This window comes from Leptopilina heterotoma, unplaced genomic scaffold (genome assembly GCF_015476425.1).
Source record: "Leptopilina heterotoma isolate Lh14 unplaced genomic scaffold, ASM1547642v1 Lhet_44, whole genome shotgun sequence".
NCBI lineage: Eukaryota > Metazoa > Arthropoda > Insecta > Hymenoptera > Figitidae > Leptopilina > Leptopilina heterotoma.
Genome location: NW_025111084.1, coordinates 1,138,995 through 1,160,088, shown reverse-complemented (window position 1 = coordinate 1,160,088; position 21,094 = coordinate 1,138,995). Strand labels below are relative to the sequence as shown.

The 21,094-nt window shown below is 20.9% G+C and overlaps 1 protein-coding gene and 1 long non-coding RNA gene across 2 annotated transcripts; one reads left to right on the top strand and one right to left on the bottom strand.

Moving 5' to 3' along the window:
- The first annotated feature begins 1,402 nt into the window (after positions 1–1,402).
- LOC122506846 lies at positions 1,403–6,586 on the top strand. Its single transcript, XM_043619206.1, has 2 exons — positions 1,403–1,794; positions 4,323–6,586. Exons 1-2 carry the CDS (start codon positions 1,778–1,780, stop codon positions 6,379–6,381), a joined length of 2,076 nt encoding a protein of 691 aa, XP_043475141.1. The 5' UTR covers positions 1,403–1,777; the 3' UTR covers positions 6,382–6,586.
- A 595-nt stretch (positions 6,587–7,181) lies between these two features.
- Positions 7,182–8,566, bottom strand: LOC122506955. Its single transcript, XR_006302055.1, has 2 exons — positions 8,408–8,566; positions 7,182–7,411 (listed from the first exon to the last, which is right to left on the bottom strand). It is a non-coding gene; the product is annotated as an uncharacterized LOC122506955 (long non-coding RNA).
- Positions 8,567–21,094: the final 12,528 nt, after the last annotated feature.

The following is a 21,094-nucleotide window of genomic DNA, read 5'->3' as shown; positions in this document are numbered from 1 at the left end:
GCCAGAGAATAAGGTTTTGCAAACTTGCAAAACTTGTCGTCCATAATGAAATTTCCAATTTATTTAACACACCCGAATCGATTATGAAATTACCTTCATATACTTCAAAATTAAATGAAACTCTGACCGTAAATTATCCTAAAAGTTGAATCTGTTAGCCAAGGAATTTTACCCTTTACACTTTCTAATTTTCCCTCCTTGATATTCATCTTTTGATAAATTATTAGCTAAATTTTGTTATGAAAAAAAAACCATTATTACTATAGTAGAAAATAATTTTAATTTATTAAAGTAAAAGTTATTAATATTAAATGTTAATTAATAATAATAGTAATGATAAAAATAGTAATAATGAATAATAATAATAATAATAATAATAATAATAATAATAATGAATATTAATAATTATTTATTAATATCCAAATATTCATTTATTAAATTAGATTTATGTTCTTGTAGCCGCATAAGTAAATAATTAACTAAATTAATAATTTCCAAATTAATAATTCCAAATTAGTAATTTCGGGAAAAGTCAATAATTATTAAATTATTAAATTTTTGATTAAAAAAAATTAAAAATGCAGTATAAACTTGATAATAATAATTAACATACCCATTATTATCAAGTTTGTACTGCATTTTTTAATTTTCTATAATTATATATCCAACAAACAATATTAAATAAACTCTAAATTATATTTAGACTTATTTGCTTATTAAATTCTTGTTGAGAACATAAATTTTTTATTTTTTATTGACAGAAAAATAAAATTGAAAAAAAAAATTATACCTTGTTTATTAAATTTCTGTTGGGAACATAAAATTTTTATTTATTTATTTTACTTATAAACGGACTGTATGCTCGTTATTGAGAGAGAAATAACAAAAAATATTAAATGTAAAAAATAGAGAAATTATCTTTTTATCGAAAATTATTTACCCAACTAGATAAAAATAGTAATAAGGCAGATGTTGAATGCCATAATGTTAGCAGAATAATTTTGTGTTTAAAAAAGACCCCTGTGAAAATAACCCTTAAAATCCCCCTTAATTTTTGTCAATGATATGATGACATAATTTATCACGAATTTTATCTCCCATTAAATCAATTTGTTTTATTGTCCTTCTGAAATGTTGAATTACTGAACAAATATTTTCCTCTCTTTTGAATAAATATTTTTCGAATGAAGAGAAATCATTATCCATAAAAAAAAAAAAAAAAATAGAAGAATTAAGAAGGAAATGTTGATAGTTTTGAAAATAGTTCATTTTCTCGTATTACTGGAATTTAATGAATTATTTATTACACTGTAAAAAAAATTGATCACTCAAAATAGAGTAAATACTGTAATTTTTATTTATTGCTCCTCGTTTTTTTTTCCTTTTTTTTAATCGTCTTACTTTTCAACTGAAACCTTTGTTTTTCCACAATTAGTCGTTAAAAGACAAGGGAAATACAGCACGACAGTTTTTCTTGACTTGAAATTTCTTTAATAGAATTTCTTTTCTAGCTCATCTTCATTTACCTTCTCGTTCCTTCGTTTCTTTCTTTTTCTTTTTTGTTTTTTTTTTTGCTTCCTTTTTCTCTACGATTGTCAATTTCCGGTATTAACAAATATTATTCGTTTTCAACGTCCTCGGAATCAGACGAGTAAATAATTGTACTATACGTATTATATTGCGGAGAAATTTAATCAAATTTATAGTGAACCAAACAAGTTTTCAAGATTGTGAAAATCAGTGAGAACTATACGAAATCAAAATAATCCTTCGGGGAATGTCTCGACAACAAAGGTAATTTTTCTTTGAAATAAAAAATTTTAATTAAATGCTGTTCTTTTTTTTCTTTTTTTTTTTTTGCTTTGAACTATAAAAACTTTTTCTCGTATTATTTTCCTTCGAACAAAATAATGTTGTCTGTCGAGGAGAATTTTTGGAGTTTTATTATTTATTGTTATTATTCTTACGAGGAAAAAATTTGATTATTGGGAAAATAAGTATTTTCAGAAAATAAAATGACTTAAAATAAAAATAAAATAACTTAACATAAAAATAAAATAAATTAAGTTTCTTTAATTAAATGAATCTTAAAAAATCTTCATTAATTGAATAATTGATTTTTGTAGATTCTTTTATAGAAATATTATGTTACAAAAATTTTTGAACGTTCAAATAAAAAAAATATTTTATTGATATTTCGGAAAATTTCTGAGTGATTTAATTATATAATAAACTAAATTAAATTAAATATTTAAAAACTATTTAAATAATTAAGTTACATTATTAAAAATTATCTTCAAGAATATTTAATAATCATATTATCATATTATCAATATTTAATATCATCTTTTAGATGATATTTAGGATTATAAAATAGGAAAAAAATTGTTTGATTTTTCGGAAAAACCCACAATTTTTATTTTTTTTCAAAAAAACGGCCCAAAACTCTAAAATTGGTTCTTTCTTTTGAGTTGATCATTTCGATGACTGCGAATCGAAAGTAGGTAAATTTAATATTTTAAATTTCTGAAAATAATTAAATTAATCGAGTAATTTAATTGGAATTGTATCGAAAAAACTAATTGAATTTTTGTAAATAATTTTATCAAAATTGTTAAAAATAATTGTATTTCTTGGAATTGTTTTAAAAGTTTTATAGAATGATTGAAATTCTTCTAGAAATTTTTTTATTTATGAAAATAATTGAATTTTTGTTAAGAATTTTTTTATATTTGAAAATAATTGATTTTTTAAAAAGAATTTTATCAAAATTGTTGAAAATAATTGTATTTCTTGGAATAATTTTAATTATATATAATAGTTTTTTTATTACACAAAAAAATAGGAAAATTTAAAGAAATTATTATACTTTTAAGGAGAGAATAGAATTACTGTAAAAATAGATTTTATTATCAATTATCAGTATTCAATAAACGAATTTAAATTATTAATTATTTTTTAAATTTTCTTATTGATGGGAAAATTATGTTTTAAAAATTCTAAGTATTTCAAAGATCAAAATATTTTTTCAATGTTCCTAGTTTTAAAAATTATTAGTAATTATTATTAACTGTTTATTTCAGAAAAAAATTTTTAAATACGAAAATTAAATGAAATATTTTTAAAATTGTGGAATTTTTCTAATACATGTCGTTGATATTGAAATAAAATTGAATATTAAAAAGAAATTTATAAATTTTGTTTGAAATTTAAAATTTTAGATAGCATAAATATTTGAAAGTTTTTCGTGAAGAAAAAATAAATATTCTTTTGGAAGATAATTTTTAATGGTGTAATGATTTTTTTATGATGTAAAAAAGAGAAAAAATGTTCCGAACTATTGTCTTTTTTTACGACAAAAATTGGATTATTGGGAAAAATGAAAATTATAGAATAAATTAAAATAAAAATTGTCGCGTCATGAAACATTGAATTATTATTTATTTATTACCATTTATCCTTTAAATTTGTTTATTGACTGAAAATTGAATTTTTTTCTTGAATAAATATTTTTTTTGAAAAAGAATCCAAAAGTTCTTCTTTAACCCATTAATGCCCATGGGCACAGGAACGCAGATATAAAAAAAACAACAATTGGCATCCTGGCATGGGGTCTAATAATAATTTTTGACGTTAAAAATTTTGTTTAAAAAATTTTTTTTAAACAATTTGTTATAAACAAATTAAGAAAAATTAATTTTCATAAAAAACTGATAGCGCCATTTGATTTGTTTTGGTGGAAAAGAGAAGAATTTAATTTCGAACATTTAAAACGATTGAAAGTTGCATTTGAATAAAAATTACAATTTTCTGTCATTAAGAAACATTTGTTAAATTTTAATTTTGAATTTAATTTTAATTTTTTACTTAAATCATTTATTATTGACAAAAAACTATAATTTGTATTCAAATATAACTTTAAATTATTAAAAATGTAGAAAATTAAATTCCTTACGCTTCTATAAGAAATTTAAAATTTAATTTTCTTTTAAAATACGAAATTATGACATTGGACTAACTTTTGTTGCGATTGTTTGTCGGATTCTTCTTTAAGATGTTGATTTTTAAAAATTTTTATTATTCTTTTGTTTCCTTGTGAAGGAATATTTTTTTTTTAATATTTTCTTTCTTGTAATATTAATGATTCCTCCACGAGAAAGTATAAATTCTTTGCTGATGGCAAAGAGAAAGCAAAATGTTTATGGATTTACAAGTTGTTTTTTTATTATTTTCCCTGAATTTATTTTTTTTTCAATTATTCGTTTTGTTTTTCAGTAAATGAAATGAAATTTTTCGTGATTTTTTGTTTTTTTTTGTTTTAGAATTTCTGGATGCTTTTATAGTAATACGATGTTTGGTGTGATCTGCACCATTGCGTGCCTGGCATCCGCGACGAGTGCCCAACTCAAGTACAATCAATCAGGAAGAGACTCCTGGGACAATGTTGAGAATTACTTAACCCGAGGTGATTTCTCTGATATCGATCTTGAGAATCTGATGCAAGTTCTCGATTTAGTTTTAAACTCGAAGGAGTTTCAACCACTCACGATATCAGTTGCAACATTCGATATCAATTCCTATCTAACCGGACAAATCTCAAAGTTCTTTGAACGTAAATTAATCACTTGCTACCAAATTGATTTCAAAAATAATTTATCTTCGTTTAAATTTACCAATTTGCACTATACAACTTGGATTATAATTGTCGATAATCTACAAATGTTGGATTTCAATTGCAACACTTTGAATTTACTTTGGAATTCAAGAAATAAATTTGTCATCATTTCCCTTAGTAATGATAAATCTGCATTGAATTTTGAGAAATTATTTTCCAATTTTTGGAAACGGTATGGAATATCGAAAATTTTGATTAGCACAAAAAGGGAAAAATTTAAATATGTTTATCGCTATCTTCCGTTTGAGAGGAATTTGAAAAAATTTGGATTAGTTCAAAAGGTGTTTGTCGATGGGGAGAATATTGAAGTCTTTCGCAAAAATCAGATGAGGAGATTTAATTCAGTCGAAGTGAATAAGAAGAAAATTTGTGATTTAAAAGAGTTGGGAAATATTTTCGAGAATTTTGAAAATTTGAATAATTATCCAATTAAGGTGACGATATTTAAATCACAAATGGTGCAGATATCGAAAATTGGAAATAGGACAAATTTATCTGGACTTGATGTTAATGCCATGTTTCTATTAAGAAGTGTTTTAAATGCTGATTTTCGTATTAATGTTCTAAAACACGATTATAAATCCGATCCGTTTGAGACAGCATTAATAAACATTGAAAACAACAAAGCTGATATTGTAATGACAACATATTTTGTTAAACCCTACGATGATTTTAAATCCTTTGAATTTACCGTCGGTGTTCATATGGATAAAGTTTGCCTTTTTGGCAAAGCCGCTGGGAAAGTACCCAAATCTTTTATGCCATTTTTACCAATTGCTCTCGATTTCTGGCCACTATTTATCATCTACAATATTCTTATCAGTGCATTTTGGATTAAATTTAAATCATATAGTGAAAAAATTCATGAAGAATCATTGAAAAAGAATATTTTAGGAATAAATATTTTAAGGAAGAAACATTTGGAAGAGAAAAAAAATCTATCTCAATATCCACCGGAAATTGATTCACGTTTAGAATTTTGTGGTGAAGTTGCTGTTTTGAGTTGTTCGCCACTTGAGGGTGATAGTGAATTGACGGCACAACGGATTTTTCTCGCGGGAACATTAATTTTTACTTTAATAATATTTGGTTTGTATGAAAGTACATTATTGTCGGCAATGAGTAAACCGTTTGAATATCAAGAACTTGAGACATTAAATGATGTTCTTGATACTGATTATTCAATTTTGACGAAATATGAAAATTTGAGAGAAAATACGTTCTATAATGTTGAATTAAAAAATCGAGTTATTCTTTTGCAAGGTGTTGAGGAATCATTGAGAAAAATTGTTGTTAATAATAAAAGTGTTTTGGGAATAATGCGATTATCAACGGCAGAATTGGAGGATCGTTCGAAATATTATGATGAGAATGGAGAATATTTGTTGCATGTAATTGAAGAATGTCCTTGTGCTTATTGTTTATCGTATGTCGTTAAAGAATATTCGCCCTATTTAGAGAGAATTAATAAAATATTGTCGAAAATTAGTGAGGGGGGATTGTTTCTTAAATGGTATAATGATATGCGATATGCAATTTATAAAGAAGAGCAAAAAAAAATTGCAAGCAGACCTTTAGTATCAGACTTGACACTTGAACATTATTCGCTTATTTTTCTCATTCTTCTAGGAGCGTTTCTTTGTTCCACTTTTGTTTTTATTGCGGAAATACAATTCGCGAGTAGTGCACGACATATAGGAGAATGAAATAATAAAAGAGGTAGAAAAATCAAAAGGAAGCGTGAAAAGTTTCTTAAAAGTATTTTTTTTTTGTTTTACTTCTTCGTTTCAGAAAATATTTGAAAAATTGTACTTTATGCAAATAATTAATAAAAGTATTGTGAAAGTATTCAATATACAATTGTAATGAAAGGTGTTTATTAATTAATTAAGTCTGAGAAAACTGTATACAGTCAACCAAAAATTATTTTTTAATTAAACATAATGATTTTGAGTCAATAAAAATTTAATTCAATTCAATTATAAAATATGTTTAATTCAAACATATTTTTTTGGTTGGCTACTTATTTTTGAAATAAAAAAAAATTTTATCAGCGAATGTATATAATTTAATGAATTTATATTTATATTTGTAATTACTCCAAAATTGCATTTTTTTAGTGTTTTCAACAAAAATTTTAATTAAAAAATTTTTAAATTCTATTGTTTCTAAAATTGCTGATTTTATTTTAAAAAAGTAGTAAGAAGTTAGTTAGAAGTTAATTGTTGCTAGTTAAAAAATATTTTTTTGAAAAGGAATATTCAATAAAAATTAAATTTAATTCAAACATATTTTTTTGGTTGGCTTCTTATTTTTTAAATAAAGAAAAAAAGTTTCTCAGTAAATGTATTTAATTTAATGTGTTTAGTGTAATTTAATGTAATTAATTAATTAATTAATTAATTAAATGTACTTAACCTAATGTATTAAGATTGAAAAAATATTTTTAGAAAAGGAATATTTGACAAGGAAAATTTTAAAATTTTAATTTAAAAAAATTTTATAGTTGGTTTTTAATTTTTATTTATTCATTTTATATGTTAAATACAGAATTTTTTTCTTCACATATTGTTAGATAAAATTATTGAGAATACAATTTTTGTGAAAGTCATTTTTTTAAAATGTACAATTAAGTACAACTACATTTTCCGTCCTTGCAGTATTTTCCTCCTACAACTCCTGGAAGAGATTTAGTTGCTCTTTCGCAAGCTTTTTTGCACTCATCTTCAGAACATGCTGGAAAAATAATTATTTTATAATTAAATTAACCGAATTTAAATTTTATCAATTTATTTGTCGTATCATTAAAACTTTAAATAATTTTTTTGAAATAACAAAATTTTAAGAAAAAGAAACAGTGAAGTTAACAAAATTTAACATATAATATTTAAATTAGAATTAATTTTCATAATTTAATGAAAAATTTGATAATAAATAAATTAATTTTAATTTTTTGCCGCAAATTTTGAAATTGAACATAATTTAGAGGTAATTTTTGGTAAAATAATTAAAAAAAGAAAATAAATGTGTATTTTTCGATGAATTTATTTTCGTGTTTCCTATGAATAATATGAAAAGAAAAATAAAAAACAGTAAAGATCTCTTCAACTCAACTCAAGAGACTTTTATGAATTTTCTTTCATCTCTAGATGAAAAATAAGTGGGTGGAAATATTTTTAAATTAGGAATAATTTTTTTTCGAAATGAGAATTTTTTTTAATGGAAGAATTCATAATATATAAACAGCGTGGAATGAAAAAAACGTACAACAACACTTTTTTCTGATAAAATCATAAAAGTTAATTTAAAAAATATTTTTCTGTTGTAAAAATTAAAAAGTACTATAATTAAAATTTATTTTTTAAAATTCTTTTTATTATTATTAATTATTATTATAAACTGTCCTCTAGCCCTGCTTAAAATTGATTAAATAAATAATTAAAATTAACAAATTTTAAATAAATTAAATAAAAAATAATAATTAAAAGAATTATTATTGTCTATTATTATTTCAATAACATTTTTTTATAATAATAAATTATAAGAACCTCAATAATTTAGATATGAATAATGATAGAAATAAAAATAAATAAATAATAAAACAGTTTTGAATTATTATTAAATAATTTTATTTATTTATAATCTAATAAATTATAAATATTATACTTTTACTATAATTTATATATTATAAAAATAAAAAACGGGAAAAATAATAAAAATTGAAAAACTTACCTTGAGCATGAACTAATGACGTGCCAATTAGTGCAGCAAAAAGGACGAAAAGAATATAGAAAATCTTCATTTTCAAATAATTGATGATAGAATTAACTGTGTGCGAATTTGTAAGCGTTTTCTTTAGAAATGCATTAAAATATCGAGAAATCACGTTATATATATAAGAAAAAGTTTATGACAGTGGCTCTCGCTTATTGGCAGATTGTGCATTATTGGCAGTTCAGAAATATTAGATTATAGAAGTAATTTCTCCTTCCTACATAGATGATAAAATAGAAGAAAATTGTTTTTTTTTACTTTATTATTTTTCTTTTCCTTTTCATTTTATGCGGGATTACAATATTAATGGAGTGGAGAAATGTATAGAATTTGACCACGATCTAGAACCTCTGACCGTTCGGATCACTATTTTATATGGTCATAGGGGTCATTGCTGTATCAAATAAAACGCATTATTAATCAAAATTACTTTTATGGAATTGTTAATCAATGTAAATTTAAATTAGTAATTAGTCGTCCACTATTTAAAATTAGTAAATATTTTTATTAACTTTTAGTAGAATTTAAATTAATAAACTATTTTATTTATAGGCAGTAACAATTTTTCTTCTCTAATTTTAGTTAAAATGACTAAAATGGACTAAAAATAGAAGAAATTTTTACTAAATGAATTTGTGGATAATTTTTTTTTTTTTTACTATTTTAAGTTTAAAAAGAGATTGGAATATTATTTTATTTGCAACTCTCTAATTCTGAATCAGTCAAAATTTTAATTGATTTTAATCTGAAGTTGTCTTTAGTTTATACTTTTGTTTTTTGTTAACTTTAGATAGATTTATATTATATTATTATGTTATAATTATTTTTATTTTATAATTATAATTCAAAATTGTAATGAAAAATAGAAATCATCAGAATTTTTTTTACTTCTTTTCATCAAAAGACTAAAATTTTGTTAAATATTATGTTTTGTCAAATTAAAATTATACAGATTTTTATTCTTTACTTCTAAGCAAAATTAGAAAATTGTTAAACAACTGTGATTAAGAAATAGAAAATTTATTTATTTTGCATTATTTTTTTTTATGAATCACAATTTTTTTAACAAAATTATTATTTTGTTTTAGAAAAAGAAGAAAAATATTTGCGCAATTCCTATTTTTAATCTTATTTTTGGAACAGAATTTTCCACAGGAATTAAGAAATTAAAAAATTTCGAATTCAAACTTTTTTAAAATTAAACAACTTATAAAAGTATTGTTATAAAACATGAAAACATCGATTGCTCCGAGTCGAAGACTCGGAGTGATCGATTTCTTTATGTTTTCTAATAAATAATTAAAGATGACCGAGAGATAAAATCATTATTTTATATTATAAGAATATTGTTACTGTAACTTCATCAAAATTATTTCCATCATTTTAATTCAATTATTATTTTCTAGAATTTTAAACTATTTTTTATGAAAATAATAATTGGATTTCTTAAAAAAAATTTATGAAAATAATTAAACTTTGGAGAATAATTTTGTTATTTATAAAGATAATTGTAATTTTTACCAGCATTTTTTTCAAATTTTGAACATAGTTGAATTTTATAAGAATTTTTTTTTTTTTTTTAAATAATTGAATTTTTGCAATTATTTGTAATTTCTCCAAAATAGAATTTTTTTAGTGTTTTCAACAAAAATTTAAATTAGAAAATTTTTAAATTCTATTATTTTTAAAATTGCTAATTTTACTTTTAAAAAAAGGTAGTAAGAAGTTAACCGCGCGCGAATTGTTGTTAGTTACAAAATATTTTTTGAAAAGGAATATTCAATAAAAATTAAAATTTAATTCAATTATAAAATATATTCAATTCAAACATATTTTTTTGGTTGACTTCTTATTTTTGAAATAAAGAAAAATTTTTGTCAGTGAATGTATTTAATTTAATGTTTTAAGAATTAAAAAATATTTTTAGAAAATTAATATTTGACAAGGAAAATTTTAAAATTTTAATTTAAAAAAATTTTATAGTTGGTTTTTAATTTTTATTTATTTATTTTATATGTTGAATACAGAATTTTTTTCTTCACAAGTTGTTAGATGAAATTATTGAGAATACAATTTTTGTCAAAGTTATTTTTTTAAAATGTACAATTAAGTACAACTACATTTTCCGTCCTTGCAGTATTTTCCTCCTAAAACTCCTGGAAGAGGTTTACTTGCTCTTTCGCAAGCTTTTTTGCACTCACTTTCAGAACATGCTGAAAAAATTTTTATTTTATAATTAAATTAACCGAATTTAAATTTTATCAATTTATTTGTCGGTTCATTAAAACTTTAAATAATTTTTTTGAAATAACAAAATTTTAAGAAAAAGAAACAGTGAAGTAAACAAAATTTACCGTATAATATTTAAATTAGAATTAATTTTCATAATTTAATGAAAAATTTGATAATAAATAAATTAATTTTAATTTTTTGCCGCAAATTTTGAAATTAAACATAATTTAGAGGTAATTTTTGGTAAAATAATTAAAAAAAGAAAATAAATGTGTATTTTTCGATGAATTTATTTTCGTGTTTCCTATGAATAATATGAAAAGAAAAATAAAAAACAGTAAAGATCTCTTCAACTCAACTCAAGAGACTTTTATGAATTTTCTTTCATCTCTAGATGAAAAATAAGTGAGTGGAAATATTTTTAAATTAAGAATTATTTTTTTTCGAAATGATATTTTTTTTAATGGGAGAATTCATAAACAGACTGGAATGAAAAAATGTACAACAACACTTTTTTCTAAAATCATAAAAGTTAATTTGAAAAATATTTTTCTGTTTTAAAATTAAAAAGTATTTTCTACAGTTAAAATTTATTTTTAGAAACAGTTTTTTTTAAAATTCTTTTTATTATTATTAATTATGTTATTAATTATTATTATAAACTGTCCTCTATCAAAAATTAAATAAATAATTAAAATTATAAATTCTTAAATTAAATGAAAAATAATTTAAATAAATTAAATAAAAAAAATAATTAAAAGAATTATTATTGTCTATTATTATTTCAATAACATTTTTTTATAATAATAAATTATAAGAACCGCAATAATTTAGATATTAATAATGATAGAAATAAAAATAAATAAATAATAAAATAGTTTTGAATTATTATTAAATAATTTTATTTATTTATAATCTAGTAAATTATAAATATACTTTTACTATAATTTATATATTATAAAAATAAAAAACGGGAAAAATAATAAAAATTGAAAAACTTACTTTGAGCATGAACTAATGACGTGCCAATTAGTGCAGCAAAAAGGACGAAAAGAATATAGAAAATCTTCATTTTCAAATAATTGATGATAGAATTAACTGTGTGCGAATTTGTAAGCTTTCTCTTTAGAAATGTATTAAAATATCGAGAAATCACGTTATATTATATTAAATTATCGAAGTAATTTCTCCTTCCTAGATGATAAAATAAGAGAAAATTGTTTTTTTTCTTTTTCATTTCATCTTATGAGCGATTACAATATTAATGGAGGGGAGAAATGTATAGAATTTGACCACGATCTAGAACCTCTGACCGCTCGGATCATTATTTTATATGGTCATTGGGGTCATTGCTGTATCAAATAAAGCGGATTATTAATTATCGTTGAATGAATTAATTAGTTTTGATTTCTATTTTTTACGGTCTTACATTACGTAATAATATCAATATAATGGTTTTACTTATTATTTGCATTATTATTTTCTTGCAGTATATGTGTAAAATCTGCAAACATTATTGTTTTTATTATTATTTATTTATTTATTTATTTATTCCCCACAAACAGGATAAAAACAGTATACATATTTAATATTTATTATGAAATATTCAAATTGAAATCAAAGTTAAAATGAAATTTTAACTAATTCAGATTTAGAGAGCAGGAAAAAATTTTAAAGAGCAAAAAAATTTCTTCAAATAAATAAAGTAGGTAATTTTTGAACGAAAAAAAAATATTGAGTCGAAAATTTTGCTTTTGAATAATTAGTTAATTATTTAATTTAATTTATTCAAATTATTGTTTCCTAATAAAGAAAGTACTGCGATTTTAGATGGAAAATTATTATTTAGAAAAGAATGGAAAGAATAGAAAAAAATTTCTTAAAAGTTAAGTCTCTATTTTAGTTGAACATATTTGTCAGCAATGAATTTTTCGGTTCTAAAGCTAATCTTGTAGATTGTTGACCATAAACTCCAGGGCCGGTCTCTTTTTTTTTTGCCAGCTCGACAGAATCACATTCATGCAAACATTATGTAAATTGGTGACCTAGTTATAACCTTTGAAGTCTTACTCGTCTTTTTTTTCCACTATTCTTTTCAAATATTGTCATGATAATATGTATTCAATAGAAAATTTATCAGTTTTCATATTGTTACCAATTTTATTTAAAAAAATTTTTTTTTACTTTGTTTCATTGTCATACACTTTGATCTCTCTTTATTTTATATTTCCAATAAAAAGACTCGCATGGATGTAATTTTGAACATTATTTTATTAAATAAATAAATAAAAAAAATTTTTAATTTTTAATAAATAAATAATATATTTAATAAGTAGAATTAAAATAAAAGTAAAATAGAATAAAAATATTTATTGTTTAGAATTTTCTTTTTCTTTTAATTTTTTCTTTTATTTTGAATTTTATTCAACAATTTCTTTTTTTTATTATAAATTTATGGACTTTATGGGTTAAAATATTCAACACTTTTACAAATACGCTTCTCATTTCCTTTCTTATGAATAATCCTGTTCAATGTTGAATGAGCTCCATTTTTCACTTTAATAAAAGTAAGATTGCTCTCTGACAATTTGATCCATGAGATTGTCAAATATTTTTTAGATTGAGTCATAGAAGTTGTGAATAAAAAATTTTTAAATACTTTTTCAATAATAATGTCAATAATTGTTAAAGAAAAAATTAAATATTTTTTAGGAAATTTTAAAGAATTTAATTTAATTATTAAAAAATAAAGTTAAATATTTTTTTAGGAATTTTCAATAATTTAATTTAATTATTAAAAAAATACCCCTTTGTTCGTTTATCAAGAGAAATATTTATATTAATTTTTATTGAAAACATATTATTAAATGAAACAAATGCAAAAATGTATTTTTATATTTAAATTTTAAATATTATAATGATTGAAGTAAAACTAATTTTTGCAGACTTTTATTTTGTAATATTTTGCTTTCGTGTTTTTATATTTATTAATTAATCAATCGCAGAGTGTATTAAAATTTATTGATTGAAAGCTAAAAAGTTTATTCAGCAAATTTATTATAAATGACTGGGTGATAAAATGTGTTCTTTTTTATTAACACGTTGCATATTGAATATAATTTATTATTTAAAGTTTCTAATTGTGACTGAAAGTTTGTAAATTTTTATCGTTTTGAAAAATTAAAAGGTTGAGTTGAAAATTTTTGTCACTTTAAAGTAATGCTTTTAGTGGATAAATAATTTATTTATTATAATTTTAAAATTATTTTCAAATATATTTTGTATAATTTAATTTTCAAAATATTAAACATTTTTTTTTAAACAAAAATCGAATTATGAGAATAGATAATATTATCTTACCTTGAGTTTTAGTTGACTTTTTTCAATATTTCATTTTGGCTTTTAACGAAAAAATAGAAAAAGAGATAAAAAAATATAAAAAAGTGATAAAAGACATGAAATAAAATATTTACAGTCTAAATGTAATAACTTTTTTATGAAAATATTCGGAAAACCATTTCTTTTGTTCGATGTTGATAAATATTTTTGAAAATTAAAAATTTTGTGGGAAAACTTTTTTAAAAGTCGTGAAGAGATTTCTGTTATTGCTTTTTTACTTCGATTTTTTAATACTGAAAAAAAATATTATTTATAGAAATTATTGGAATTTTTTTTATTTCAATTAAATTTTTATCATTTCATAAATCAAACAAACAATCAAGTATCAATAAAAAGAATTAATCGAGAAAGAAATTTCTACTTTGTAACAAAGACTATAATGTTTCCCTTGAGAAATAAGTGAGTGCGAATTCTATTTTACTTTAGTTTCTCCCTTTTGACTTGAGGAAAATATTTAAAATCACTGAATTTACTTTTCCTTCGTCTTTTTTTTTTTTTTTTTTTTTTTTTTTTTTTTTGTGGTGAAAAAATTAGACAAGAAAATGGGTATTTCATTAAAATCGTAAATCGAAAAGAGATTTCGAATAATATTCATTTGAAGTTGGAAATTTTTTTTTTTTATCTGAAATAAATGGAACGAGAAAGATAAAGGAAATCGATTATCATCGAAAGAGTAAAAGGGCTTTGGGAAGTAAATAAATGACCGGAGTTGATGTAAAAAAGATTTCGAACATCTGCTACATTTACAGAAAATCAGCAATTTCAGCATTCCAATCACGTAGTTAATTTCTTAGTTCTCTCTCATCCCCCAAAGACAATTAAGTAATGTCCACCAGACTTAGTCGCTCCATTTACGTTTCTTCGTCCTTTTAATGCTCTCTGTTAAAGACATATATATATATAATAATGCATGAATATATTTTCACTAAATCTCCACCCAGTTTGGCTGAAATTCCGTAGAAAAATTTTTTTTCTTTGAGATAAAAAAAAATTTCTCGTAAATTAAAATTTTTCATGAATATTTTTCAAATTTTACTTGAAGAATTTTTTTCACATTTTATTCATATTTATTTATTAAAATAATAATACAAAAATAATAGTTAAAATAATAATATAAAATAATATTACAATAAAAATAATATTATAATAAATGAATCTTATATAAAATTAAATCAAATGAATTAAATAACATTTAAAGTAAAATTGTTAATTATATAAAATTGTACTTGATTAATTAAATATTTTATTGGAAGACAACTTATAAAAAAAAAAAAAATTCGAATATTAATATTTATGATTTTAAAATATGTTTACTTTAATAGAAGAAAATTAAAAGTTTTAAATTTAATTTAGCTTTTAATTAAAAACGGACGTATAAAAGTACTGAATGACGTCTATACACGCCAAAGTCACGCTCAAGGGGTTAATCTATATTTAATTTGAATTTAAGATAAAATTAATTATTGATTTTATTTTTTATTTCGAGAAATATTGTTGCAAAAATATTTTCTAATATAAATGTTACTCTTCGAATATATTTTTAGAATATTTTGTCATCATAGTAAATTTTATTTTATTATTGTGCATTTATTTTCTTTAAAATATTTAAAAGAATTAGTATAATAATAATAATAATAATAATATGTTATTAATTAAATTCATTTTATTAATTAAAATTGATAGTACAAGAATTATATCACCATAGAATACTTTACAAATCGTAAGTTTTTACAATTTTTGTTTCCCTTTTAAATAATGTTTTGTAATAAATAAATTGTTAATATAGTAGTATAATATTTATCAATTTAATTAAATTATTATAAGACAATAATTAATATATCAAATTAAGGTTTTTTCATCAAATTGGAGCTTTTTTTTATAAAAAAGAGCTTTTTTTCGAAACACGGAGGTACTCAGAACTTTTTAGAATTTATTTCCGATTCAGAAAAAAATTGTGTCTTGAAAAACGACGCTGGTCTTGATAATTTTTTTTTAATTTTAGGAGTCAAATATCACATTTATAGATTTTTTTTTCATCAAATTGGAGATAAGTAAATAAATAAATAAATAAATAAACAAATAATAATAATAACACAGTTTTTATAAGGATATCAAATTGAGACAAGAAACGAATCAAAGGAGTTGCTTTGCAACACTTTTGATTTGCTTTTTGTCTCAATTTGATATCCATAGAAAAACTGTGAATGAAAGAAAACATAATAAGTTTTAAGTCTTTGAGCTCTGAGCGTTGATTGTGGATATACTGCCTTTCAGTTTGTTTTAATGTATGATTATATTGTTAATTAGAAACATCTATTTTGTGTATAAAAATAACTCTTAGGGAATTTTATCTTATCCACGTTTCAATAAAATAAGAAACGTAGTAATATTTATTTATTTTTTTTAATTACTTCGCATTGAATTTTAAGAAGTTGTTTAATATTTTTTTCATGATACTAGAAAATATTGCGCACCTGGAAAATAATAATTAAGAGATGAAGTCAATTGTTACGTAACTTTTTTTCTTCATCATCTATCATCCCCTTTATAATTCTCTCAAGAAATATTTTACTCGATATAGTACTTAAATTTATTTTCAAAGTTTATTTTTATCATCATTATTATTTTCATTTAAAATTTTAATATATAAATTTCATTTTCTTTTCGATCTAATTAAATTTATTTTCGATTCTTAACGTTCGATATATTAAAATATGTATTTTAAGGGGATGTCAAAGTCGATTGGACTTTTCCATTGAAGCTTCTGTGGAACAGTTGATTCATCGACTTGGGCACCCTATTAATTAGATAATGTAAATATAATTTACTAATTTTTAAATTAATTTTGTTTTATTATAACTATAAATAAAATTATAATTAATTATAGGTATATTTTAATTAGTTATATAATATATTGGGTAAATGGTAATAACAAATTATTAATTATTAGTTTGTTATTATTTATTTATTTATAATATTAACGGGACAGGCCTTTTCGTACATGAAGTACATAATCATACTTATTATAATATTTGTATAATTTTATTTATATTATTATTTTATTTATTTTAATAAATTTTTATTTTATTTTTATATTTATTTTAATATATATTACTATATTATTAAAATTATAGTAACAAGTTTTTAATTTAATTACATTTTATACTTTCAATAATTTTTAGTACTTGTCTATATTTTTTATAATTTGAAAAAATCTACTATCGATATGTTGATAACAATTAATATTGATTAATTACGTTTTCACTGTGCCTCGTGTAGTTTATTATTTTGTAGACATGTACATTCTCGTGATGGAAATTATATGTATAATAGAGGAGCTATGATCTAATTATAGTAATTTCGTACGGTCCTATGTATTCATGTGACGAATCAGTTTTCCGACAAAATTAATCGTTGCTTCATATAAATATAAAAATCTAAAAATGGTAATAATAATAATATTACTAAAAATTTTACATAGTATTTATAATAATCGTAATAATAATAAAAATAATAATACTGAAAATAATCGATAATAATAATTTTATATTATTTTTATATTATATATTATTAATTAATAGTTATTAATAATTATTATTATAGTAATATTACAATATAATAATTATAATAATAACAAATAACAATAATTAAAATAGAAAAATGTGCAATATATGCATTTTGCAAATTCATTATTTCTCATATAATACGAATCCTTCGAAAATTCACATTTTATGAGGAAATGTTTAATTATTATAGAGATGATATTTTAAAAATTGAATTTTATTGTAGAATTTTTCATTTAATTAAAATGGAAAAGTTTCTGTCTCGCTTATTTATTTTTTATCATAAAATTCACTTTGAATTAAAATTTTTTCAAATTTTATATGTATCGGTGTAATTTTGATTTCGAATTTTACGACGTTTTAAGCCATATGCTAATTAATTGATGGTGAATTTTTTCCAGTTTTATTCTGCTACCTATTTTTTGGAAGAAAGAATACTTGATTTTTAATTTGTAGAATTTATTTTAAAACTATATGTTATATAAGAATTTAATTGCTAATTTGGAAAAAGCGATTGATATACTTTTTTGAAAATAAAAATAGTTTTGTTATTTTTGTTGTTAGATTAAATTAAATTTTTGTTCCTGGTAATTAGTATTATTATTATTGATGAATCAGGGCTGCCACAGGTCTGGGAAATCAGGGAAAAGTCAGGGAAAGTAAAATTGGTCAGGGAAATAAGGGAAAATTCAGGAATTTTTAATACTGGAAAAAATTGAATTTTTGAGAAGTTAAAAATGATTGCAGAAATTCAATTATTTTCAAAAGTAATAAAATTCTTAGCAGAAATTCAATTATGCTCCAAAATTTTTAAAAATTCTCGTCAAAATTCAATTATGTTTAAAAATAATAAAATTTTTCACTGAATTTCAATTATATTCAAAAATTTTAATTAAATTCTTTACAAAATTTCAATTATTTAAAAACAATATTCCTTAATTCAATGATTTTCAATATCTACTATTTTAATAAAAATTTTCAAAAGAATTCAATTATTAAAAAAAAAATGTACTGATAAAATTCTAAGCAAACATTAAATTATTTATTTTTGTATTTAAATAATTGAATTCTCGGAACATTTTGCAATAAAAATTGATTTAAAAATGAATATTAATGATTATATTAAAACCATTATAGAATGAGTTTTTTAAAATAATTGACAATTCAATTATTGAATTGAATTCTTTCGAAGAATTTTAATAAAATTTTTGAAAATAATTACATTTTTCAAAGAATTTACTTAAAATTGTATTAAAAATAATTGAAATCCTGTAAAGAATTTTATTAATTTATGAAATTATTGCAACAAATTTTATCAAGTTTTTTTTAAATAATTGAAATAATATGTAAAGAATCTTATTATTTATGAAAATAATTGAATTCCTGCAACGAATTTCTTTACATTTTTTTAAATAATTGAATTCTCTTGAGAACTTTTATTAAAATAGTAGCTTTTGAAAATATTTGAATTTCAACGAAGAATTTCATTATATTCGTGAAATGTAATTAAATTCTTGCAAAAAATTTAAGAAAATAATTCCATTTTTCTAGGATTTTATTTTAAATTGTATTAAAAATAATTGAAATCCTCAGAAAAAATTTCATAATTTATGAAAATAATGGAATTCTTATAACGAATTTTATTAGATTTTTTTTAAATAATTGAATTCATGTGAAAAATTGTATTATTTGTAAAAATAATTGAATTCTTGCAACGAATTTTATTATAATAATTTTTGTAAATAATTTTAGTTTTTTTTTAAAATTTTATGGGAATATAAATTTTTATAATAATATTCTTATAAGTTGTTGCATTTTAAAAATTTTTGAATTTGAATGTTTTGAAAAATTTTAATTCCTACAGAAAAATAATAATGATTAAATATTTATTTAAAAAAGAAGTTATTGATTTTTTTGAATAATTTTACAATTAATTAAATTTGTAAATAAATGTAATGGAACATTTTTTTTAATATCTAATAATTTTTCTTAATTAGAATATTTTTTAGGGTCAGGAAAAAAGTCAAAATTTTGTCTGGAAATCAGGGAAAAACAAAATTAATATTTTTTTGGCAACCCTGTGAATGTAATATGTGTCAAAGTTTAATGAATGAAAATGAGATGGTATTATGTGTTAGTGTAATAAATAATTTTTATTAATTAATTAAATTAATCAATCAAGTAAATAATTTAATGTTAAAAGAAATTTTTGCTCTAATTTGTATTTATATATTTGTTTTCTTTTCTTTTTGAGAAAGTTTTTTTTTATTGTCAAGTTTATAGCAAAACAGACACACACAACATATTAATGTTTGTTTGTAATGTAAAAGCTTGTAAAGCTGTAAAAAGCTTTTGAGAGATTTGTTCATTGAGATATGATATCTGTGTCGGAACAGCAATAAAATCCTGATACAGAACTACTATAATTAACGGAGGAAACACAAACTCACGTATAGAATAGTTTTCATTGATTTTGTAATATTATCTCGTGGTTATTGTCCGTGATAACAATTTTTAAGATACAGGGTAATAAGGGAAGAACATTTTTGTAAAATATTTTCTCAAAATGAAAAATTATGTACAGTAGGTAAAAATCTCATTAATTCTTTCGTAAATTAATTTTTATTGAATTAAATTTTTATTCAATATTATAATTTATTTAAATGTTACAAGCTTTGACTAAAGATAGCTTATAATTAATACTATATAATATTATTATTTTAATAACAGTAAATTGTTAAATTATTATATTGTGTTATTACATTATTATATTGTTAAAAGTTACATTACTAATTAGCTATTATAAAATTAACAAGCACCAAGAGGTATATTGCTCTAAAGGAAATATAATTATACAAATTCTACGTTTTCTGCGACAGAGAACTTTAAGAACAAATCTAAATGATAAAGTATTTTCACCATCCAAGATTTCTTGTTAACTTTGTCATTACAATTCAACAGTGCAGAAAGAGAAAACTTGAAATTGAATAATTTAAAAAGTTGAAAATTATATATATACATACGTATAATATTTGAATAGAAAAACTATTATGTTTATTATCAGAGCTAAATATCTTTTAAGTATAGCTATTTATAAAAAAAAAGTAATTTTCTTACATTCTTGTATTTTTTATTATATTACATTCTAATTGTAAAAAATTTAATTATTGTCGAAATTTAATTAAAAATAATAAAAACAAGTAAAAATAATTTTTTTAATGTAAAAAATGTGATGAACTAGTTTTAATAAACTTATTCTATATATAAAATACTTGGTATATATTTGTGTATATTATATGCTGGTTAATGAATAATGGTTTATAGACAAAATCGATTCATCGTCAAATAAGTGAATTTTCAGGTTCAATTGACAACCTGTATGTGATATCATTGAAATTCACAAAGTGGCGTGCAATTAAACCTTCTCTATTCATATTACTCGATACGATTA